At 45.5% G+C, this 25,760-nt stretch overlaps 2 protein-coding genes across 2 annotated transcripts in view; both read left to right on the forward strand.

Moving 5' to 3' along the window:
- The window catches only part of LOC308158029 (uncharacterized protein), a gene marked incomplete at its 5' end in the record, with an annotated part of 28,860 nt that extends 5,105 nt beyond the window's left edge, over window positions 1-23,755 (forward strand). The window contains 6 exons of the mRNA XM_080531621.1: window positions 891-1,017; window positions 1,215-1,377; window positions 2,422-3,295; window positions 6,732-6,875; window positions 8,784-8,924; window positions 22,625-23,755. Coding sequence (XP_080387747.1) covers window positions 891-1,017; window positions 1,215-1,377; window positions 2,422-3,295; window positions 6,732-6,875; window positions 8,784-8,924; window positions 22,625-22,629 — 1,454 coding nt within the window. The 3' untranslated portion in view covers window positions 22,630-23,755. The remainder of the gene's footprint in view (window positions 1-890; window positions 1,018-1,214; window positions 1,378-2,421; window positions 3,296-6,731; window positions 6,876-8,783; window positions 8,925-22,624) is intronic.
- Window positions 9,090-20,741, forward strand: LOC308159100 (E3 SUMO-protein ligase ZBED1-like; the record flags this gene model as incomplete). Its single annotated transcript, XM_080532854.1, has 6 exons — window positions 9,090-9,120; window positions 18,309-18,450; window positions 19,503-19,737; window positions 19,834-19,965; window positions 20,057-20,119; window positions 20,212-20,741. The coding sequence occupies 6 exons, from the start codon at window positions 9,090-9,092 to the stop codon at window positions 20,425-20,427; spliced, it is 819 nt and encodes a 272-aa protein (XP_080388980.1). The 3' UTR covers window positions 20,428-20,741.
- Window positions 23,756-25,760: the final 2,005 nt, after the last annotated feature.

The following is a 25,760-nucleotide window of genomic DNA, read 5'->3' on the forward strand; positions in this document are numbered from 1 at the left end:
CAGACATCTGCCTTTAAGCCTGGTCGTTGCGTGAGATATGATATATTCTTGTAGCGCGAGATCTGGCCACGAGATCTCGTTGCGGGTTGAAGCTGCAAGCAGAAAAACAACAACAACAAAAAAACATGAAAGATCGATCTCGGGATTTATGAATCGATAATCGCTCATTCAATGAAGGTCGATTCAGAATCGGGAAATCGATTTTTTTGAACCCAGCCCTAATGTATTTGACTAATGCCGATAGATTCGCGTCTTGCTCCGAAACCGGAGCTGTCGGCGCCGACAGGATTTTACAGCGTTCCTTCAAACTATCGTAATTCATGAACTATATGCCCAATCTAAAAAATTCAAACAGTTTCTGAAAGCAGAGAAGTTGCACTTTTTGAACAGTTGAAATTGTTTAGGCTTATTACTGTAGTTCACCGAACTTTTGCCGAACATGCCGAATATTGCAATCTGCCTCAGAAACTCTGAAAAATGTCCACACCGGGGAAGCCATGTTTCGCTACACTGCGTGGCTGTACGCAGGAGCAGCATCATGAGCGCGACAACCGGAACCGGAAATATTTCCGGCTTCATATTATCGGCTCTATATCGGCTAAAATGTAATAAAACCGATAAATATTTAATAACATTAATTTCCCAATATCGGGCCGATAATATCGTGCCGATAATATCGTGCATCCCTATATATTATGAATTATATATATATATACAGTGGGGAAAATATCTGGGGGGGGGGGGGGGGGCGTTTGAGATTGAGATTGTTTATTTAAGGTAAGCCCCCTTTATCGAGGTTATCAAGGACTTCTCTTCCAATCCAACCCCCTGACCTTCTATTCTGTTCTGTCCTTGGACACTCCGCCCCCCCCCCCCTTTCCCTTCTCCAGATGACAACAGGCCTTCCAAGGGGACCACGTTTGGAGACTTCCTCGGACAAGGCCGGGACAAGCCCAGGGAGGGGGGTCACGGGGAGCGAGGCAGAGGGAGAGGTCGGCCGCAGAGCAAAAGCTACAGGTACACACACACACACACACACACACTCACACAGCCCTCCCCTGACTAGTTTCAGTTTTCGGGAGGTCGAGGGTTAGTTAGATTTGACCCCATTCGTACCCAGGCCACCCTGATACAGTTTCTCGGGTTTGTGTGGAACGAATGCTACGTTTGAACCCGACACGTAACCGTGGTACGGGTTTGGGTCTCTCTGACAGCATGCACGACAACCGCTGGGAGGGAGAGAAGGAGGACGAGGGGAAGGAGAGAGAGAAACACGAGGGGAAGGAGAGAGAGAAACACGACGAGGACAAGATCAAGACGGAGAAGACGCCGAAAAAGAAGGAGGAGAGGAAGACCAAATCACAGTCATCAAACAAGGTGCTTTATCACACCTCCATACACCACCAGGGGGCAGTAGACACCTCCATACACCACCAGGGGGCAGTAGACACCTCCATACACCACCAGGGGGCAGTAGACACCTCCATACACCACCAGGGGGCAGTAGACACCTCCATACACCACCAGAGGGCTGTAAACAGCTGAGAAATTGTACATTTTTGCCAATAAACCTAATATGCACTGGGGGTTGAATAATTTTGATTGCAAACTGTAACTTACGATAAAGATGTTGATCATGATGCGTGTGTTTTTCTGTCTATGGTGAGTTGCGTTTCGTTGTTAGTGCCGAGAGTGGATATTGAGCAAGTGATTTGTTAGCCTCATGAGCTTAAGCGCAACAAAATGCAAATTTAGGCCTTGTCCACACGTAGACGAATCTGGGTGTATCTGCCAACGTTTTTTTATCGTATGGACGTTTCGTCCACATGGAACCACGTTCTGGGAGCCTGAATACGCTATTTTTTAAAACCGGGTCCCAGAGTGAACAAATCTGAAGACGCCACCCTTGCATTTCCGTCTTTACAAGCCATACGCATCTTTCCTGAACCGATGACGCCATAGCCCCACCTCTCCCTTAACCCGCATGCGCTAACCCAGCCAACAACAACGGCGCCTTACAGGGTTGTTGCGTTCGTGTGCATGCTCCATTCTTCTTCTCTGTTTCTGGTGTAACTTGTGGCAGCATTACAGCATTTTCAGTGGATTAGTTTGGACGCACGTATTTCTTGAGACGACTTCGTGTTTACGGAAAACTTTTTTTAAATGAAAAATAAAAAGATCGGTTCTGTCTCCATGTGGATGTGGCCTTAAGAGATCGTGTTATTCCATTATTTAAAAAACAAGAACATAAACGGTGCAGCCAAAAAAGTCAAGTGAGTCGAGATTTGACTCTTCAGAGGAAATATTCAGAGTATCGGACAGAACTAAACGCAGCCTTAGCGATGCGCTTCTCTGCTGATGTGGCTGTGATTGTGACTGTGTGATAAGAGTTCATCCCTTTCTTTCTTTTTTTGACCTCAGGCAGAGGAAAAGAGCTCTGACGGGGAGGAGGACGAGGAGGACGAGTGGGAGGACGCCAGCGACGGTGAGGACGAAGAGACGGAAGGGGACAGCGACTCTGAGGGAGGAGAGGAGGAGAAAAATGCAAAGTCTCCAAAGGAGACGCCTCGCCCCAAAGCAGACAGAAAGTCTCCCGCCTCTCCCCCCCTGCCGTCAGCCGCCTCCAGAGAGCAGCGCAGCCCTCGCCTCCCCAAAGTCCACATCCCAGACCAGACCCAGGCCTCTCCAGAGGGGGGGGGCACCAAGCCTCTCAGCCCCTTCCCCCCCCTGGACGGCCACCAGCCCGTGTCCGACTGGGGGGAGGAGATGGAGATGCAGTCGCCTCGCAGCAGCCTGGGGGAGAGCCCCCTGAAGCCCCTCAGTGCAGGGAACAGCCCTGCCCAGGACAAGGAGGGGAAGAAGCCCCAGGAAGACAGCCTGGTCTCCAGCCCTGCCCAGGACAAGCAGGGGAAGAAGCCCCAGGAAGACAGCCTGGTCTCCAGCCCTGCCCAGGACAAGCAGGGGAAGAAGCCCCAGGAAGACAGCCTGGTCTCCAGCCCCGCCCAGGACAAGGAGGGGAAGAAGCCCCAGGAAGACAGCCTGGTCTCCAGCCCCGCCCAGGACAAGGAGGGGAAGAAGCCCCAGGAAGACAGCCTGGTCTCCAGCCCTGCCCGCAAGCCTACAACAGAGTCCGAGAAGGAGAAAGAAAAACTTGAGGAGAAAGACGAGGAGTCTGAGGAGGAGGAGTCTGAGGAGGAGGAGTCCGAGGAGGAGGAGGAGGAGTCCGAGGAGGAGGAGTCTGAGAAGGAGGACGAGGAGGAGAAAGACGAGGAGGAGGAGACAGACGCACAGTCAGGTACAGGAACATGTCGGGGTGGCCTGTGGTTTAGTTTTAGGACTTGTGTGTACAAATAACAATGAGAGGACTCAATGCGTGTATTTCTGCGTGTATTTCTGTAAACACTGATACCAAGGCCTCTTTTGCAAGGTGACCCTGTCCGTCATATTGACAAAATGACTAAACTAACACATAAAAACGACAACAGTTCAATACAGAAATCAATACTATCATATTAAACCGCAATATGTTAGGAGAACAATCACCTGTTTCACCAAGGAGGTCCTCAGTCAACACCCTAAACTGCCTGAGGTGTTTTCTGTAGATTGTTCCACCGCTGAGGTGCACCGTGACTAAAAGCGGACTTACCCAATTTGGTGGAGAACCGAAGAGATCTACGGGACTTTAACGAGGTCCAGTCAACCTTTTTTTTATAAAGAATGCACCGATGAGTATTAAAGCTAGCACCTGTGATCAAGCCAAGGGCGCTGTAGTAGATGGTTTAGGGTTTAAAATAGTAGTGCTGCGTTTCGGTCGATGGTATTACCACAATCAAGCACTGGCATGAAAGTCGATTGCACAATCTGCTTTCTACTGTTCAGGTAAAGGCCAGATCTGTTCCTATGAAAGAAGCCCACCTTAAATTGTTTAGCTTTTTAACAAGCTCCTTCGTATGTTTTTCGGGAACGTTAAGTCTTTGTCAAACCAAATGCAGTGTTTATAAAGGGGGGCACCACCCAAAACACATGCAAAAATGTTGTCCAGCATTAAGCACTAACCCCAGTCAGCCCAACTAATGCTCTCTGCAGGACAGTGAAGACTGTAGCTCAGAAAGAGCCTAGTCAGTATTGGGGGCAATAGCATATACAACAGTGTCATCGGCACAGTCATGTGAAAAAGATACACACCATGAAAATCTTTGTCTATTTAAACATATGGACATTTGATCTTCATTTTAGATGGAGGTGATATGACTAAACAAATAAAACTGGAAAATAAAATCTTTTGAACATGATTTGTAAAATGTTAGTAGTTAAGTTAAGGACATTTATTACTACTTAACATTCCTAAAATTAGAATCAAGTGCATCACATCAGGTGCAGATGATTAGAACATTGTTAGAGAGGGTGTTGGAAGAGCCTTTAGTTTGGTTTTGCTGAAAGAAGGTTGTAGATGCGTATGAGTCTGGGAAGGGATTTAAAAAGATCTCCAAACAATTAGAAATCAGCCATTCAACTGTCCGGAAAATGATTAACAAGTGGACATTTCAAACAACTATCAACTAGGGTTGGGCGGTATCAGATTTTTAAAACCGTCCCCAAATTAAACCGTGGTTTACAGTTGTTTCATATTTCTTCTCATAAATAATAAGGTGAACAGTAGGACAAATTACGTTTAAACTGATTCAGTTTTCGATGCGTTTCCTCACTCGGGCAGATACAAGGGCAGTTTCATATATTGTTATCATGTGCTCGTTACGCAGAACTGTTGCGCAGAATTTCACTAGGTGGAATTTCTTTTTTTTAGCCTTTCTGTCGGATTTTGCAAGCTGCCATGCATTGGGAGCAATTTGGGGTTCAGTGTCTTGCCCAAGGACACCTTGACACGTGGCCAGCCGGGGATCGAACCACTGACCTTGCAATCGTTAGACGTCGACTCTACCTCCTGAGCCACAGCCCCCCCAAATCAATCTTTGTGATAAATCCAAAAATTCTGCATGGAGAAGTCGGAAAAACGTTCTCCCAGTCTGATGTCAGAGACTGGGAGACAGTTATAGGAAACGTCTAATTGAGGTTCTTTCAGCCAAAAGGGGCAATATCAGTTAAGGCATAGGGTGTCCTGACTTTTTATCCAGTAGGAATTGGTGAAGTTTTTGGTTCAATTACATCACCTTTATCTATAGATATTGTTTGAAAGAAGATCAAATATTGATATCTCCATAATTCTTAAAAAAAAAAAAAAAAAATCATGGCGTGCCCTAATCTTTTCACATGACTGTAGATGCAGGTTACAATTATTTCCAAATAATCCAATATTGTTCAATGTAAACAGTAAAAAGAACCAGACCAAGAATCCATCTGTGAGACACATCTGTGTTTTTGTTAGGTCCAGAAAAAACTGGTTTAACACCATCAGTTAAGAAACGCTGCATTCGGTCCGTTAAATAGTCGATAAACCAGCTACATGAGGCCTGAGCCAGGCCTGTTTCAGACAACCTGTGAGTGAGTAGGTAGTGGTCCACTGTATCGAATGCCTTGGGGAGATCTATAAATAAGACAGCAGGGACTCTTAATAGCTTGGAAATGCAAGATAGCTTGGATATTTATCTCTTGTCTTTTTTTTTCTTCGAAAACAACGATTCGCTAGTAGTTGACTGATCCACAGCTGAGGTGTCCTAACGTCGATCTTTTAAGGTTGTGCATAAATAAATGTCTTCATATTCGAATAATCGGTGAGTGCTATGAACGAATAATCGATTCTTCGCTTTGTGCCGACATTCACAAAGGCAGCCATGGATCATCGGCAAAGAAATCACATAATCTTAATCGCAAAAACCCCACCTTTTAACAGTGAAAAATCAAATGTATTCTGCTATTAATCCTCATGAATTTCTCCTTCTGAATACTTAAATTAGGCTAACATAAAAACATAATAATGCAGTACAGAAAAAAGGCCTGCGCTAATACCTTGCGCTCGCATTAGAGCGGTGCGCGCATTTTGTACTATAGCTGTCCAGCCTCAGACTCTCGGAAAACAGGGACCAATTAAATGTTTTTACTCACATCAAAACCTGAGGAACACTGCCCGCCAGCGTTAGATCCCATCGCTATTTCACCTTTCTGCAACTTTACGTTTTGACGCCTCTTAATAGCCATGTATGAAACCAATCTTTTCAGCTTCAACTGAAACTCTCTCTCTTTCTCCTTTCGCACTTTCAGCATGCAATCTACCATAGAGCCACGAGATGTAAACACGGCCATTTTTAGAAAGAGACCAACAAACACGCATATTCCTACACTAGCGACGTAGCCCTCACAAGGCTAGGCTAGGCTAAAAACAAGTAGCCCAACTCACAAGTTGAATGACGCGCGCATTTGAATGACGTCAGACTCTCGTCCCGTTCCACACTTGAGTAATAATAATGACTGAACTATATTAATATTATGCTTGTGTATACTGTTTTTCTGTGCATGATTAATGCAAACACAACAACAAATAGTGCTACAGAACCGAAATTATTTCTTCCGTTAATCTGCGTTTATTTGAATGGAAAATAATGTTAACGGTCTTAATGTTAAAAATCGACTTTGAGCCTTGGAAAATATTTATTAGAATAATGCCGTATTCTGTCCCATCCCTACTTGTACGCCTTGAGTCATGTCGTCAGAGGAAGGTCATCGTAATCCAACCTGCCTCTCTCTCCCTCCTCCTCCTCCTCCTCTCTATCGCACAGTGGCGCCCCCAGTGGCGACTCTGGTCCAGGACACCCCGATAACATCGGACCCCGTCATTTCACCTACCGACGGCCCCCCCCCAGAGAACGAGGCGGCCCCCGCCCCTCCAACAGCCCAGGAAACACCCGCTACCCTGGCGGAGGGTAACTATGACTCTTAGGGCCCTATTATGCACTTCATAAGTCTTAAGCAATAAGACAAGGCGGTAGATCTAAACTTAAGACGTGGAGGCGTGGTCAAGGCCACTTTGCTATTATGCGTGCGGTAGTGGGCGCCTAAGACCCGGCGCTAAGCCCAGAAATTAGTCATGGGTGTGTTTTGGGCGTCTTCTCAATCAACCCAATCAGCGTGCCAGGTGCCATTCCCTTTAAGAACCGGCTGCGTTAAGTCTTAAGCGCTATGCTATTATGCAGTTCATAGGCGCTAGACTTCATGCACGTTTTGAAACACGAGCACGCCTCCGCGGTTTGCGCATGCGCGCTGACCCACTTCTTAAGAAGTCGGTCGGCGCGCATGCGCAAACTGCGGAGGCGCGCTCGTGTTTCAAAACGTGCATGAAGTCTAGCGCCTAAGAACTTTTCAAACCACTTCTTAGCGCTAGGCGCAAAGTCAGATCGCATAATAGCAGGGGCGCCTAGCGCACTTCATTAACATATGAACACTCCCACAATGAGTAATATATGCACGGGAGTCTTACGTCTTATGTGTGGGCGCCTAGCGACACCTGCATAATAGCAGTAGCGCTTATGAAGCGCATAATAAGGGTGGCGGTAGGTCTTAACCTGGCGGTGCGTCTTAATTAAGACTTAAGACGGCAAGTTAAGAAGTGCATAATAGGGCCCCAAGGGTGCATTTACACCGCAGGTCCTAATGCCTAGTTCCCATTTTTTTGTCTATATCCGAATTTTTGGGAACGCCTGCTTACATCAACTTTTTGAAATGACCCATATCCGACACCTGTGCTTACATTTGCTTGCACTTGCAACAACCCGCATGCGCACATACGGGTTTGGTTACCGCAAACAAAAATAAAACAGACAGCCGGCACTTGCAATGGACGCAAACGAGACAGAAATTATAATCCCTTTTATATACCGTATTTTCCAGACTATAAATCGCTCCGGAGTATAAGTCGCATCAGTCAAAAAATTTGTCATGAAGAGGAAAAAACATATAAAAGTCGCACTGGACTATAAGTCACATTTATTTAGAAATGTATTTGACAAAATCCAAGACCAAGAACAGACATTTAATCTGGAAAGGCAAGTTGTTCAACTACACAATAGCACACAGAACAACAGGCAGAATAGGTGTCCAGTATGTTAACGTAACACATTAACAGTTATTCAGCTACACAATAGCATAAAGAACATACCTGGGAGGCTGAATAGGCTAAATTAACATAACAAGCCAGCGAGTCCAACAAGCAAGTTACCAGTAAGCAAGTTCACCAAGCTCCCGTTAATGTTTCAATTCATTTCTTCAGTGGTACAGGAGCAGCATATAGTTGTCACAAGCCCAGAGCGGCCCAGAGCGCCCTCTCGTGGCTGTAGACGGCAATGTTTACTCCTTGGTTCATGTCAGTCAGTATGAAATTATATATATATTTTGATATCTAAGTCGCACCTGACTATAAGTCGCAGGACCAGCCAAACTATGAAAAAAAAGTGACTTATAGTCCGGAAAATACGGTATATACTGTATATATATTATAATCTAAAGCCATTGCAGTTGTTTAGGGGTCCGCAAAATATTGCGCACGTTTTAAGGCGGAGAAGAAAGAGGACTTCAGGACTTGTGAACAGCTGTCGTCAGTGAAACTGACAAATGTTTCCATATAAGATCTGAATTGTGTCACTTCTTCCTGGCAGTGTAAATGCAGCCTTAGAACCGAGTTAGGGCCGTCCCTGACTCCCACGTGGAGTCTATTCCCAAGTCTGTCCGTCTTTGTGGTGCGCCAATCAATCTTTTACCCCTTCAAGTTCAGTCGTGTTCACGAAAGGTCGCGTCTTTTAACCCTTGTCTTGTTCCTTCTCCCCCCCCCCCCCCAGACGATACAGAAGCTGCTAACCCCGCCCCTTCTGAGACCCCTAGCCCTGCCCCCACTGAGACCCCTCCCCCTGCCACGCTGCCGCCGGAGGTGGACCAGACCCCCGTCGTCACGGAGACCTCGGGGGAGCAGACCTCCTCAGGTGCGGTTCACATCGCTGACTATGAGACTGTGTGGTTCTTCCCCTGACTCCATCATGTCTGCTCCACGTCTAACCAACTAACCCAACCTCTCCTTAACCGCCAGCACCACCTTCTTCTTCTCTTCCTCTGTCTCTCTCGCTCTCCCCCTCTCTCTGATACCCACCATGTCGTCTGCCCCCAGGGACTCAGCTCGCTGTCAGTGCATCACTCACTCACACGGTTCCGATGTCAGCCCCTTTTTTCTCTGTGACACTCCCACCCCCCCCTTCTGTCTGTGGACTGACTGCTCTCCCCTCTGTCTCTCCTCCATTGGCTGAATCAGCTTCACTGTGACTCACCCTTCATCAACACTGTCGTCCCTCTCATCAACACTCCTTCTGGCTTCCTCCTGTTCATTTCCTGTTTTTTGGGGGGGAGAATGCAGTTGACCGTGCGTGGCATGCTGCTTCCCCCTGACACTGACCCTGAGTCAGAGAACCGGCGTCTCTTTATATGTTTGTTACTCACAGGACTGGCCTACGGGGATGACGTGATCCAATTCTGGCTTCCTCTATCCATTTCTTCTCTTCATGCTGTCTGACGCTTGACTCGACATGATTGGCTAAGACTTATGACCAGGGGCCGGTGTTGGAGAGTTATTGTCTGAACAATGACACCAGACACTCATTGGATGCTAAAAACGTCAAAACAATGTTGGAATCAATTACAAAAAGCTTTTGGAATCATTTGGCGTGACGCCAAACAGACGATATGTACAGTATGTGTGTGTGTGTCTGGAAACTGTTGCTGTTTTGTCCTGTGTTTTGTCACTGTATGTCATCATAACGCATCGTTAAGTCTCTACTTTGGTCCTTGGAACAGTGGCGTCTTCTAACCAGTGAACACCTCTAAAACTGCTGACACACCATACCTGCTGACACCAGTGGCGTACCGCAAAATCCCGAGGCCCACCCGCAAGGTGGCGGCGGGGGCCCTTTCGCAACGGAGGTTAACTCAAACGGATGTAGCGGTACTAGGGATGTCCCGATCCCATTTTTTCACTACCGATACCGATACCTGGGCTTCAGGTATCTGCGATACCGATATCAATCCGATATTTGTATTTATTGTTTTACTCCTGAATAATAACAAATACTTCCCCAGTATATAGTCCACAACAACAGTTGGCTATTAAAGACTGCCAGCCTTTATTCTGGGCAAACGATCAACATTTTTTTTTCGATAATCGTAACGAATTAACGATCAATTATCGATTAATCAATAAGCTTTTTTTGTATACATTATTTTTTTCTTTTTTTTTTAAATCGGGAAAAAAAATAGGGCAGAAATAACAAGCATGTTTTCCTTGGGGAAAAAACTTTATTTGTGTTGCTATTGCACACATTCATTCATTCACATCCAAACTAGACACTACAGTCAGATAACAATCCTCTTAAACAAGGCAGTGAGTAGCCTAAATTGTTTAACTTAAAAACAAATTTTACGTTATAAATAAAAATATAGAAAATAAGTAACTCACCATAGGAGCAGTAAAAAAAACAGTTACTCACAAATAGGAGGATGACTGAAAACGTTAGTGTCCTTAAGAGCGTCCAGCTTAACTTAAATTTAAACTCCAGCGAGAGACTGTAGGCGGCAGGCCTACTGGTTCTTGTTCAGAAAGATGATCATGTTAACATGTTCAGGGGTGAGAGACGAACGCAATCTGGTGACACGTGGACAAACTAATTTCCATTATTATTATTCAAAAAAAATATATATATATATATATTAATGATTATCGATCAAAATATTTTGTGATCGACCAAGACCTTATCGATCAATTAATCGATCATCGATCATTGATGCCCACCCCTACTCTGCAGTACTCAGTGACCAACTGGTTTAAAGTTAAAACAATTTAAACTGCAGCATTCAGTCCCAGCACCAGTCCCAGAAACAAAGGGGTGTCAACAATATCTGCTTTTCGTTTTTTTCATAACAGGCAACTTGTTTTAAGTACCACTCGATGTAATATACAACAGTTTAACGATCACTAAATACTTATAATCTGTGGGTTGGATTCACTGTTGCCAGAGGCTACCGGTAAGTGATACCTGGCTTGTAAACATACTTTCGTTTTAGAACGAAACGTTAGCCACTAGCTGTTAGCAGCGTTTTTAGCAGTTCACCATTCAACATTGATACAAACAAAAATTCAAATACTCGTGTCGTCTTGATTTTTTTTCCGATTTCAATGTATGACGCATCATTTGAAAGCTTACCATCTGTAGTTTCAGTCTATGTAAACAACCCAAAAATTACGTAAACAAATGGTTTATGATTTCACCAGCTAGCATCATGACATTGTGAGACTCATTACACACAGGTAGCTACTAGCCAACTCTCATCGCTCGTGACCACTGACTACTACTGTTGTCATCACGTGAGTGACATGCCGGATCGTGAGCCCCAGATCGCTGCCTATTTTTTTTCAGGTGCGATCTGCGATCCAGCATTCAGGACCAATATCACGGCGATATGCGATATCAATATCGGATCCGGACATCCCTAAGCGGTACATTTATTTTAAGGCTGCATAAAGCCTACGGCATAGACCGTATGGTTGGCCTGGACAGCTATCAGCTACAGCGCGCTGGCCGTTTGCTCAGAATCATTCTGACACCGTGTGTGTGACTGTGTGTGTGACATGTCCATACACAAACGGCAACAAGAACAGACCGACTGGCTACCCACCACCCCGAGTTAATTTGATTCATGGATTAATAAATATCTCGAATAATATAAAATAATAGGCTATTCTTACCTTTAACAATGACCAAAATGTCCTCTCCTCCTGGCATTAGTCTGTGCAAAGTCCTTCACTATGTAACATAGTTGTTTGTTAAATCCATTTGACGTGCGCGCTGGCTTTCAATGCTGAGAATTGCTAGTCTGGAGAGTCTGTCCTGGGACATGGTGCTTCTCAGATAGCTTTTGATAATTTTTAGTTTTGAAAACGATCTCTCGGCCGGGTCAGCCTGCGCCATGCCAGCTGCAGTAACACTGACCTCCACAGCGGTGCAACAGGTGCATCCACGACGTTTGTCCCTGACTCAGTGCTAATTGCATCCCTACTCAGGAAGGTCGCAGAAGCTGCTTTAGGTCGGTTTGTGAGAAAATATGACATTTTGGGAAGTTTCGCTGCATTTTGTTACATTTTATATTGCTCTTGCCGTTTTTGCACACCACTGAGGTAAGTTTGTATCGTAGTGCCGAGAGACGGGAGTCGGAGGCGGTGTATCAAATAACAAAGCTAAACGTTTAATGAAGAACATGAACGATTGTCAACAACACACTCAAGCAGTAACTGAATAAACAACTCGGGTACCACGCACTTAACTGTCCGTGCGGAACAATACTCCCAACCCACCGTGGGTGAATTATGTCAACCCACCACAGTATCCATTTTACATTTTTGGCATTTAGCAGACGCCTTATTCCAAAGCGACTTACAATCAATACATTTGAATACTAAGCAAGTGAATCATCAATCCACCATTCGTTGCAGGAAGAGTAATCTAGCTCGGGCCCGGGGCCATTGATAGAAGGAAAAAACCTTCTCCCTATCACCTTCTTCTAAAACCGTTTTTTTTTTTTTTTACTGGAGAAACTGAGAAACAGAACAAGGGGGGCAATAGAAGTTCTTAGGGACACAGTTGAGGGGAAAGCGGGTGTCTTTAGGAGACGTAGTGGTGAGGGACAGAAGATGTCTCAGGAGGAGCAGTTAAGATGTAACCTGAAGAGATGGGTCTTCAGTCTACGACGGAAGATGGGTAGTGACTCTGCCGTTCTGACAGCCGTGGGGAGCTCATTCCACCAGCGGGGAGCCAGTGTTGTGAAGAGACGTGATCGGGCAGCCCGACTGCTGTGTAGAGGAGAAATGTCAGCGAGACATGCTGAGATACGGGTTGCCACGTGTACATGTCCAATGTTAGGGGGCCCCCTAGAGGCTGGGGGCTCCCCGCGGTGCGTCGCTTGCGGGCCCGTCCCCTACGCCACTGGCTGACACACCATACCATTTGAACATTGGAATGGTCGGGGTAGTCTTTAACATTACACAAGGGGAGGGAATACCGTGGCAAGATCACTTTTGCGCATTGGGCATAATCAAATATTAAGCAAGTTTTGATATTGGACCTGGAGCTGAATGCCTTCAGAGAGCCATTCTCAAACCTTCTAGGGAAGGTCTTCTGGTGTCCTGATGAATGGTGTAATGTGAGGGCAGCTTAAAAAGGTATAGACTGCATTCCTTGTGTTCTGTGGCTCGTCATAGAGGATGTTTTTGTTGCATCAGAAACATTTCTCACCTGCACCTCGTGAGCTTCATGTTCTTAAGGCTTTCTGAAGGCTTCAGTAGAGCAGGGTTCCCGCTCTGGTCTTAAAAAGCCTTAAAGTCTCAAATCCAGCAATCTGATCTAAAAGGCCTAAAAATGTTGCAAGCTTCAGTTATTAGGTAAAAAAAAATGTGGTGCTAGGTCTAAAAATTTGATTAGCTTGTCTTGCAAGGAAATCAGTCCGACCACATCTATTTACGTGGAAATTAATCAAGCTGGAACCAAATAAATGCCAATTCGCTGCCCCCGGGAGAAATTATTGGCAAACGAAGCTACGGCAGGATGAAAAAAAGCTATCATATGGTGTCGCGAATAGGTCTAAAAAAGGTCTTAGATTTGACTTGTTGAAACTTGTAGGAACCCTGGTAGAGGCACTGCGGTCCGGTAGGGTGCATGACCCTCACTCCTCTTCTCTCAGAGAGATTAGAAGTAGAATGGAATGTGTTTTGGAAGTTGTAGAATTGATCGAGTCAAGCTTTTTATACTTCCAACGCATCGGAAAGTAGAATGTTGTCTAAACGGCACCGATAAGGTAGGGAGCAAATTCATCAAACAATTATGTTAGTTGTTTGTAACTACAACACACCGCACTTTGGTATGGCTGGCAGTTTGAATGCTCAAAAAGATGGACACCGTAGAGGTGGAATTATATCGCGAGATTGTGTTGATTCTGTGGATATTGTAATGCACGTGTTATAAGAGTGTTCAAACATCTCTTTCCACCTTGATTGTCTGGGGCTGTCATACACTGGTTTTGTGTGTCTAAGCTTTTGTTTTTGAGGTTTTATATCCTCTTTTTGACCCGACAACGTCATGTCTAATTGTTGTTGGAGTCGTAAAAACCCCATAGTCAAGGCAGTATTCCCTCTTGACTCGATCGATTGTTATGAATCTATTCCCTTGTTTCCCTGTTACTTCCTCATTACCATTAGGCGTCTCTCTCTCTCTCTCTACCCAATGTTTTAGTGGTCTCTCTAACCGCCACTAATGACTGGGTGTCTGCATTTGGGCTGAATTAGGTTGCTCCCTGCCCTAAATCAGATTAGCAAGTGGTTTTTTACTGTGTGCGGACAAGGGTGGTAGAGCAGAAAAGCGGAGGGAAAGACGCAATTAGCATTGAAAGGCATTTACGAGGAGATTAGCCGCAGCCCTGTCTGACAGATGGGAGCGTGGACATAATGGAAAACCTTTTGAAGCTGATCGAATGAAGCCACCTGTTTCGGACTGTTTGTGACGAGAGAGATTTGTGTCGGGATTGTCGCTTGATACCATTGAATGGAAGACCAAAGACTTTCAGAGAATCCCCCTACAAGTGCATAAATGGATGCTTCAATATTTTGAGACTTCCATTTGTTTTTCGATTGCATTTTTTGAAGTGCTTCCCTTTGTTCCGTAGTCATGTCCAGAAGCTGCGATCGCTCAAGTTGGAGATGGAGCGAGAATACGTGGCTTTCTTCCTCCATTAAGAACCAAATGTCCATTTAATGAAGAATATTTTTTTTTTCGGAGTGGGGCAGTCCCACTCATATTTTTCATTTTATTGGACAGATGAATGAATGAATGAATGATTGGTCTTTATTGTCATTAATATAGTACAGGTACCATACAATGAAATTTGGGAGGGGGGGCTCCCCTGGTGCTATGAAAAAAATACTAAAAACAAGAAGGGAAAAAGAGCTGGTTTACATAAATAACAGCTATATACACTATCCACTATACTATACTATACAAATAAAACACTGTGCTGTACTCGATGCTATGCTATAAATATCCTAACATTTCCTATCTCTGAACCTTATGTACCCGTGGGTTGTCATATTGCACATAGTATTATTGCACATTCATTTAAAGTGTCGCAGTTTGCAGGTTTGAAATGTTCACAGTTGTGTTTCAGTATTTCACTTGATTACAATCTAGTAGCTGCCATCAAATTGTCTAGATTGCCCAGGGCCTAGAACCTAGGTCTTTGCTGTGTTCAGGGCCTGAATGGCCCTAGGGTAGAAGCTGAGCTTCAGTCTATTTGTCCTTGCGGACATGGTCCTGAACCGCCTGCCTGAGGGCAGCCGAACAAAGTGTTCGTTCCCAGGGTGGGATGGGTCTCTGGAGATCTTGGAGGCCTTCCTGAGGCAGCGTGTGTTGTACAGCTCTTCCAGAGAGGGGAGGGGGGCGCCGATGATCTTCTGGGCCGATCTCACGACTCTCTGTAGCTCTTTCCTCTCTGCGGCTGTGCAGCTGGAGAACCACACGCAGATGCAGTAGGTGAGGATGCTCTCCACTGTGCAGCGGTAGAAGGTCACAAGCAGCTCCTGTTTGAGGTGGTATTTCCTGAGGACTCTCAGGAAGTAGAGCCGCTGTTGTGCCTTCTTGATGATGGCTGCTGTGTTGGTCTTCCAGGACAGGTCATCCTGTATGTGCACCCCCAGGAATCGGAGGGTTGAGACTCTCTCCACGCTCCCTCCATCGACGAGCAGGGGCTGGACCTCAGATTTTTTCCTCCTGAAGTCCACGATGATTTCCTAGGTCTTTGACTGGTTCAGCAGCAGGTTGTTAACCTTGCACAGCTTGCCCAGCTGCTCCACCTCATCCCTGTACGCCGCCTCGTGTCCCCCCCCGAGATGCAGCCCACCACGGTGGTGTCGTCTGCAAACTTTATGATGGAGTTGCTGGGGTGGACGGGGGTGAAGTCGTAGGTGTAGAGGTTGTAGAGGATGGGGCTTAGCACGCAGCCCTGGGGGGACCCAGTGCTGAGTCTGAGGGCTGTGGAGGTGTGGGAGCCCACCCGCACCCTCTGGGGGCGGTCAGACAGGAAGTCCTTGATCCATGCACAGATGGAGTGTGATAGTCCCAGGTCTAGTAGTTTGGTCACTAGCCTGTCTGGAAGGATGGTGTTGAAGGCAGAGCTGAAGTCCACAAAGAGCAGTCTCGCGTAGCTGTTCCCCCTCTCCAGGTGGGATAGAGTGGAGTGGAGAGTCGTCGCGATGGCGTCCTCTGTGGACCTGTGGGCTCTGTAGGCGAACTGGTATGGATCCAGGTTGGGCGGGAGGCGTGTGACTATGTGGGCCCGGACCAGTTTCTCGAAGCACTTCATGATGATTGGTGTGAATGCCACCGGGCGGTAGTCGTTTAGGCAGCTCACCGTGCTTTTCTTCGGGACTGGGATGATTGTTGAGGTTTTCAGGCAGGGTGGGATGGTGGCCTGGGACAGGGACTGGTTGAAGATGTTGGTGAAAACCCCGGCCAGCTGGTCGGCGCAGTCCGTCAGCACCCGTCCCAGGACGCCATCCGTCCCTGAGGCTTTTCTGGGGTCCACCGCCTTCAGCACGCGTCTCACTTCATGCTCTGTGAGGGTGAGGCTGCTGAGAGCCTGAGAGAGTGGTGTTTGTGTTGTGGTTACCTCCGTTCGCCCCTCGTCGAACCGGGCGTAGAAGGAGTTCAGCTCTTCCGCCAGCAGGGGGTCGTCCTCCGCGGCTGTGAGCCTGTTGGCTCTGACGTTTGTCCTGTGCTGAACCCCCTGCCACACCCGCCTGGAGTCGTTGCTCAGGAAGCATTCCTCAATCTTCTCTCTGTGGTCTGCCTTGGCCTCCCAGATGCCACGGTTTAGGTTAGCCCTGTTTGTGCTGTACAGCAGTGTGTCCTTCGCTGAGAAGGCGTTGTCCCTCTCCTTGAGCAGTTTTCGGACCTTCTCAGTCATCCATGGCTTCGTGTTGGGGTAGACCCGGACACGTTTGTCCATGGTGGCTGAGTTGGTGCAGTTCACTATGTGGTTCAGAACCGACGACGTGAACTGTTCCAGGTCCTCATGCTCATATTCCTGCCATGAAGTGTCATTCAGGCAGATCTGCAGTGGGGCGGACCCTGCTGGCCAGGTTCTGACAGTCTTAGTGGTGATGGGAGCACTTTTCCTCATGGGAGTGTAGGCTGGGATCAGGAGGATGGACACGTGGTCAGACATGCCTAGGTGAGCTAGCGGTCTATAGGGTTGGGTACCGAAAATCGGTACCGGCAGGTACCGGTTACTTTACATTCGGTATTTACCGTACCGAATCGCAAAGGAGATTTCGGTACCTCATTTCGGTACTCTTCTACTTTTTTTTTTTTTTTTTTTCCCTGGTGTCCGGTGTCATGCAACAGTCAACCACTCGTGACTGAGTCGTGATGTGACATCGCCTGTTAAATTTCCAATCAGTGCGTGTCGTGGTAGTGAGCTGAGCAGTTGTGTTACGAGAACTTAAGAAGAGTGAGTTTATAGTAAGTGTAGTAATATAGTTAGTGATTGTATTATTATTATTATTATCATCATCATCATAATCATAATCATATAATCGAATTTCACTAGCTAGCCTAGCTACGAGGTCACCGAGAATGCCGAAGGCCGTAATGAAGCGTTCTAAAGTGTGGCTGCATTTCACCCGACTCGATGAAAACAACGCGAAGTGCTCAAAATGTTTAAAATCATTCGCGTGTAAAGCAGGCAACACATCGAACTTGATGAAACACCTGGCAACGCACGGGATACATTTAAGGGTAGAAGGCTGCACCGTGTTTGACAGCTTGCGCAAGTTCACCCGCCCTTCGGCGGCAAGCACCTCAGCAGCAGCAAGCACCTCCGGAGAGGGGGATCCTCATTCCCATTGAGGATGATGATGACAGCAGCATTTCCTCAGGTTAGTAATGTTTCCGTTTATTTATTTAAAGAGGGGGACAGTGGACATTCGCCCTCTATTAAATGATTTCTTGTTTTGTTTCATTTAACCAGGAAAGGGGGGGGGGATTGAGAGATTAAACATGCAGGTAGGTAGGCCCAGGATGGATGGTGTTAGCTGGACTGGGGGAGTAGGGTGAGGGTGTGTGGAGGTCAGGCAGGCAGACCGTCTGATCCGCACCCAAGCGACCCCAGGTGTCGTTATGTGGTACAGCATTCAAGAGGGTCCTATCCAAGACAGGCAGCAGCAAATATTTAGCTACAGTAACATTATTTAACCTATGTTTATATTGTTGGCTCTCCAGCTACAGCATCAGAGACCCCATTCACCTTGGCAAAGAAGGGAACTTTGACCAATGACAAGGTGGAGGAAATTCACAGGGCTGTTACCAGGTTTGTGGTCAAGGGACTGCATTCCTTTTCCACTGTGGAATCTCCCTGTTTCAGGTAAAGTGACGTGAAAACAATATTTGTTTACTTTATGTTTATAAATCTGTGCCATTACTAGACAATTATGTCAAAACAAAACAAAAGTCAAAATGACTAATAATAAATATCCTCAAATATGTTTACAGAGAGATGACCACCACCCTCAATCCTCGCTACAAACCGCCATCCAGGGATGCTCTGTCCAATACCCTTATGGTACTCCGTAGAAAAAGAAAACCTCATTAAGGAATTAGCACACATAAATGTGGTTGCTATTACCTGTGATGGGTGGACGAGTGTGGCACAGGACCATTATTTAACGGTTACTGTGCACTACTCGATTCATGGCCACATTAAGCAGAAGGTGCTTAACACCAAAGCTGTGTATGAGTCACAGACAGGCCTGGTGGTGGCAGAAGAAATACATGGCATTCTGGATGAATTTAAGTTAAACAAAAAAGCTGTAGCCGCCACAGTAGACAATGCCAGCAACATGGATGTTGCATTGAAAAATCTGCCCTTATTAAAAGTGGGGTGCTTCGCCCATACCCTAAACCTTGCAGCCTAGAAGGTTTACTCCATCAGTGCAGTTACACGGTGGTGTGCCAGCCAGACTGCGCACAGTTGTGGTGTGGCTGAAGCGGTCCACCCTGTCCAAACCTGTCCTGCGGGAGAAGCAGTGACTTCTGAGTAAGTAGCGCCTATAAATCTCAAAAGGTTATGTTTGTTTCAAACATCTTCAGCAATGTAGATTGTAATTCAAAATGTGTTTCAGACCTGCCAGAACACAACATGATTCTGGATGTCAGAAAACGGTGGACTCCCTGTTCCTGATGGTAGGAACAGGGAGCTTCACTGGACCAGCGACTCAGAAAGCCAATGGAGAAAGACAGGTGATGGACAAGATGGGTGTATTTTACTTAAGCACACTTTATGAGCTAGCAATAACATTTCACTGCACATTATACCCGATGTGATGGAGTATGGAGAAGTGGACCTTGAAAAGATCAGTTGTTAAACAACTTTGTTGATATTTTTTATTCTTTATTTTATCTTCTTTTTTCACCCAGGCTGGAAAGGCTCACAGACAATGACTTCCAGAAAGCAGAGGAGTTTGTGAACGTCATGAAGTTGCTGTACACCTCAACCCTCTGCGTATCCAGTGAGAGGTCCCCCACATGTGGCGAAATTCTCCCCATCCTGAACAAGCTGGAGAAGCATTTCAGGGTGATTGAAGGAGACGACACTCTGTTCACCCGTACTGTGAAAGAGGCGGTCTGGGGAGATCTGAAAAAGCGATACCAGGTATTTTCCATTTCCAAGCATAGCCTATGCTTACAAGAGGGCAAACCACATAATTTCACTGTTAGACACTAAACGGTTTGTCATGTTCATTTACAGAATCCAGATATTCAGAACTTTCTCCAGGAGGCCACTTCGATGGACCCTCGCTTCAAAGGCAGATTTAAATATGCTGATGCCTGGGAGAGGTTGAAGAAAGCAGCAGTTGCCAGTGCCAGTACAACAGAACAGGTATTTTATCCTCATCCTTGTTTACTATGTGTCCTATAATACCGTTTCTATGATGAAGTATTGCTATTTATGTGCAAAATTGTGCCTACAGCTTCCAATGGCGGGCACAGGGCCAGGGGAAGAAGATTCAGATGAGGACAAGCCAGAGGAACATGTAAGTTCATAAATAATCATGGAATACCTCAAATGAACGAATGCAATTTTTTAAGTATGTTTGTCTAAACACTACTTTTATGTATTTTTCAGCACAAGAAGCGTGCCAAAAAGTCAGCCCTAGAGGAGCTGTTTGAGGATGAGGACCTAGAGCTTCTTCAGGAAACAGGGACCAGTAATAGTGCCCTCCCCATCACTGAAGTGGTCCAGAAAGAAATTGAACTGTACACAAGTTTGTCTTCAATCCCATCAGGTCAAGACCCTGTAGCCTGGTGGTGGGGTAAGCGGGACAGCCTCCCCATACTGTAAGCTTTCAGATAAATACATGTGCGTACAAGCCTCATCCACACCATCTGAGAGGGTTTTCTCATGTGCAGGTCATGCAATTAGTCAAGAGAGGTGTCGTATTTTGCCAGAGAAGGCAAATATGCTGATCTTTTTGCAAAAGAATTGCTGAGGTGGGAGTTTTATTTTTATTTATTTTAATTTGAGTGTATATTTAACTGTAATATTATATATATGTATATTGTGCCTCAGTCAGCAGGAGTTTTATTTTCATTTATTTTAATTTGAGTGTATATTTAACAATATATATTGTGCCTCAGCAATAAAAAAGTGAAAAGCTGTTTAATGTTGTCGACCGTGTTATTATTATATATATATATAATTTTAAAAAATCAAAAGTACCGAATTAAGTACCGTTTCGGTACCGGTACCGTTTTTAAAGTATCGGTTAGGTACCGGTACCAGATAAAACCCAAACGATACCCAACCCTAGCGGTCTAGCCTTGTAGGCAAGCTTGATGTTGGTGTATACCTTGTCCAGTGTGTTATCTCCTCTTGTTGCACATTTAACATGCTGATAGAACTTGGGTAGTACTACCTTCAGGTCAGCATGATTGAAATCCCCCGCGATGATATGCACTACTTGAGAATCTGCGCTCTGTCCACCACTGATGACGTCATGTAGCCGGGCTAAAGCTAAGCTAGCATCTGCGCTTGGTGCAATGTAAACAGCTGTTATGTACACTGCGTTGAATTCCCTCGGGAGGTATGTGGGACAGACAGGAAAGTAAGGAGAAGAAGGGAAAGAGAGAGGGCATGTCAGCAGGGCATGGGCCGGATTCGAACCCATGCCGACATGGGCATAATGTGTGCACTGTAGACCACTGGACCACCCCAGGCCACCATTTAATGAAGATTTTAAAGCAACTGTAGCAACTAATGTCCTCTGAGGGTAGCAGGGGAAATTATTAGCAGATAAAGATGATATTATTGTACACATGTTGAATTTAAAAAAGTTAAATAATAGTATTTTAGGGTCAGAATTTCTATCAGAACTGTCAACATATCTCAGATTTGTAAGAGAACACTACAAAAGTGATCGGTTATGCGTGCAACATCTATATTGTTAATCTAGAAGCTTTGGAAGAACATTTTGATGCTTAATGGTGCAAGAAACCACTTTCCCCGTTAACTTCCGATCTCCCAGTTAAGTGATGGTGGGCTGCTGGAAGTAACGCAACAACAAAAAGAAGCACATAAGAAACGGTCTTGACATCAGAGATGTGTTGAAAGACAAATTGTTAAAATAAACAATCCCTTTAATTTATGACATTCCTTTTTCCTATGTTCATGTAAGTAAAGTATGTAGCCTTGAGAACCGATGGTTCTGGAGCCTAATAGCCCTCAGCGTGAGACGGCTTGATGTACAAGTACACCCCCTGGACATGACGCTGGTATGTCACAGGGTCTTACCCCCCAAACCAACCCTTAATGCTGAGTGCCAAGCAGGGAGGCATCGGGTACCATGTTTATAGTCTTTGGTACGACTCGGCCGGGAACGAACTCACAACCTCCCGATCTCACGTCTGTCACTCTAACCGCAAGGTCGCTGAGCTGGTCACACTGAGCATGTTCACGTAGCTATCAACAAACTCTTCAACTAACTCTCTGCTCACCGTACCCTAACCCCCCCCTACCCTAGGTCTAATTCAACAACCTCGAAGAGTGTTGCATGTCAACAGCTGACCAGGGTCAAAATTGTGTTTTGGTATTTCAATTACTTTCAAATATACTAAAGTAAGAGTGGGAACTAGCAACACAGAGTTGTGGGGCGGGGTGGCTGTGGCGCAGGAGGTGGAGCTGGTGTCTAATGATCGCATGGTCGGCAGACCGGCGGTTAGAACCTCGGCTGGCCACATGTCGAGATGTCCTTGGGGAAGACACTGACTGAACCCCAAATTGCTCCCAATGAGCAGGCCGGCGCCTTGCATGGTAGCTTGCCACCATGTGTGTGTGTGTGTGTGTGTGTGTGTGTGTGTGTGTGTGTGTGTGTGTGAATGGGTGAATGAGAGGCCATTGTAAAGCGCTTTGGAATATAAGTCAGTCCATTTGGTTGGTATAATAGTGTGAAGGACGTATCGCTTCTAGGGGCAGCAGAGGAGGAACGTGGCTCTGCTCTGCACCTCTGTGACCCCCGACCCCTTCTGTTCTCTGTCTACAGGCTGAGAGCTGCTCTGTTCACCTCTAGTGGTTCATAGAAGACTGGGGGAAAGAAGGAGAAGAGAATGACAAAGACACTAAGGAAACCAGGCCTCCTTCATCGTGACCGGACCGGAACACAACCAATCACTGATGAGCAACACTGAGGGGGGCTGACGTGACTGGCTGGCCACCTGACCTATCTCTTCCTCTCCTCAAACACCATCAGCCAACCACCTTTTGGTTTCCCAGATCCACTCACTTTACTGTTCGACTTTTTGAGTTGCTCCTTGCACAGAGTCTAGCCATCCTCCGGTCCGCCATCCGAGCCATCCAGGTGAACGGGCGCGCGGTCTTCATAGCGTACAGAGAGGCTGCCAGCCCTGCGTTACCATGTTACCGTGGCGACGCGTCGTCAACTGTAGTTGTCCCAACGTTTGTTTTGAGTACGGTGTACCAACAATCAATTATTTAGTATCCAAGCCCCAAAAAACATTTTATGCTCTCATTCTTTATTTTATTTTTATTTTTATTTTTTTTAAGGGCATTTTTGCTTTATTGGGATAGAGACCGTAGAGATTGACAGGGAGGATGGGTGAAAGAGAGGAGGGATGACATGCAGGATGGGTCGATGGCCCGGATCTGAACCAGGGTTCAAGCCAGGGTGTAGTTATGTGGTGTGCGCCTTAGTGAGTTGACGTGAGGAAATGCAATATGTATAGTTTTCAGATGCAACCGAACATTCCAATGTTTTGTATGTTGTGAACTTATGACAAGCATATTCTATCGTTTCTTCCCGTTGTGATTTGGATATTTTTGTTCTTTTCAGTTCTGAAGACTTCTTGATTGTATTAGCCTATAAGCATCGCATTTTTCCACTTCTATAATGTCTTCCCGGTTGAAACATAAAACAGAATTATAAATATAAATCATGACCCGAAATTAGAGTATTCCTCTGTCAATCTCTTACCACGAATTTATCCGACACATAACCTCTCCAGCAGGAGCATGGGTGACATGCTGTGTTCTTTAGTAGCCTACGGTCATGTGACTGTCACAAATGTGGCCGCATAAAATGTCTGTACATTTTACATTCTGTAAAATGATCTTTTTGGTTCTCACATCAAATAAATGTTTTTGTCTGGTTTCACAACAGGTGTCTTTCAGTGATTTTTTTTACAATATGCTCAACCTGAAACAGGCTGCTGTAAGATCGGTACCCCCGCGTATCAGCAGCGCGGCTGGTGCGTCTTGGAGAGGCCTGGTGAGACGACCTTCTGCCCGGTGGCCGACCCCATCCCCGTCTACTGCCTCTCAACGACGCTGCGCACTAGTTGCAACCTTGTATGCTGCAGAGCTGCTGCGTTTTTTTCCCCGTTCATGCAGATGAATGAATGAATGAATGAATGGTCTTTATTGTCATTAATATAGTACAGGTACCATACAACGAAATTTGGGAGGGGGGGGGCTCCCCTGGTGCTAGGAAAAAAATACTGTTTCACATGATGTCAAAATAGTATGAATACCTCCCGTGGAAACTGTTATGATAAACGTGACTTTTAACCTATGCGTAAGGCTTTTTCCATCTAGATCGGTTATGAGAACACATTATCTTTTAGAATAACGACCTTGCATTTTAGATCTACCAGTTCAGTTCACTCCAGGACGCACAGCCACCAGTACCATAAGGCATGTGCCCGTAACTCCTCTGCCAGCTCCCTGGTTTAGGACAAGCTCCAAAACGAACCGAGTTGATGCCGCCGTTGAGGTGCTCCGCCCTGCGCGGTAGCCCTTTAAATTGAGAAGCTTCTGCTGTAATAAATTAGATATATGACCTCACTGGGAGACCATATCGTCCCATTTCGAACCACGGAGCAGTGGAGGGAAAAGGGAGAATTTGAGCGCTCTGTGTAAACTGCTGTCAGTCAGACGAACACTTCTTTCAACGCCAGACTACCAACGATTGCATGATGAAACAAGTTACTACCGTGAAGGAAAACGGGGATATGGATAGAAGGCCGAGTTTTCCGGGCGACCAGCGGGTGAAATATGCCAGCATAACCACAAAGATATGGGTGAAAGTAGCGATGGCGATTGCCTATTTCCTCTGCGTGTCCGTAGCCTCCTTCATTCTGGTAATTTACTATGTATTCTTCTGGACTCAGGATGCGCAGTACAATGTCACCGACTCGGTAGTGCCAAATGTCACCGGGCCGACAGTGCCGAACGGCACGAATTGTTCCTCAAGGTTATGACTGCGTTGAAACGGGGATCCGACCACTGAAGTGAGTACTGGAGTGATTCTCCGCACAGGGAGAGTTTGAACTGCGCTGGAGGACTCAGAAGAGGACACGCTGCATCAGGGTACAGCTGCAGAAGTATGATGTCGCCTACACACTCAAGGAAGCTGTTTCGGGACAATAGGGCACATGATGTTGGATATAAAAGGAATGGGCTTTGAACTATTCAGGTTATTTTGGGGGAATTAAAAGCTATTGCTTTTATAAGGCCCTTTTGATTGCCATTATCATACGCATGCAAAGTGATAGCTAATCAGATTTGCCTGAATGTGATAATGAGATGCTCATTGTTATCACAAAACCTTTGCAGGTTCAAATGTTATTATCTTTGCCAAAGCCCTTCAAAACATCTGCTATTGTTTCCCTGCACCTTTAGATTCTTGGGGGGCTGGCATGGAGGTCACAGTGGACTGTTTTTGTAAGCCTATATACAATGTAGCATATAGACAATAGATATGTTATGATAATCTATGCATAATCTTGTTCATTCGATGCTGTTCTTATGCATTAACACATTAAAGTCACACAGTGCCATATCTGCATAGTGGACCACCAACACAACTATAGAGCAAAAGCCTTTTCACTTGCAAATACTATTATAAATACTATGTATACTATACTACTATTTTAAATATTATTTATACTATACTACTATTATAAATACTATTTATACTATACTACTATTATAAATACTATTTATACTATACTACTATTATAAATACTATTTATACTATACTACTATTAAAAATATTAATTATTTTATTTATACTATAGTACTATTATAAATACTATTTATTCTATTATAAATACTATTTATACTATACTACTATTATACATACTATACTATTATGTACTATA

The sequence above is a fragment of the Nansenia antarctica genome (genome assembly GCF_963989245.1).
Source record: "Nansenia antarctica genome assembly, chromosome: 5".
Taxonomy (NCBI): Eukaryota; Metazoa; Chordata; class Actinopteri; order Argentiniformes; family Microstomatidae; genus Nansenia; species Nansenia antarctica.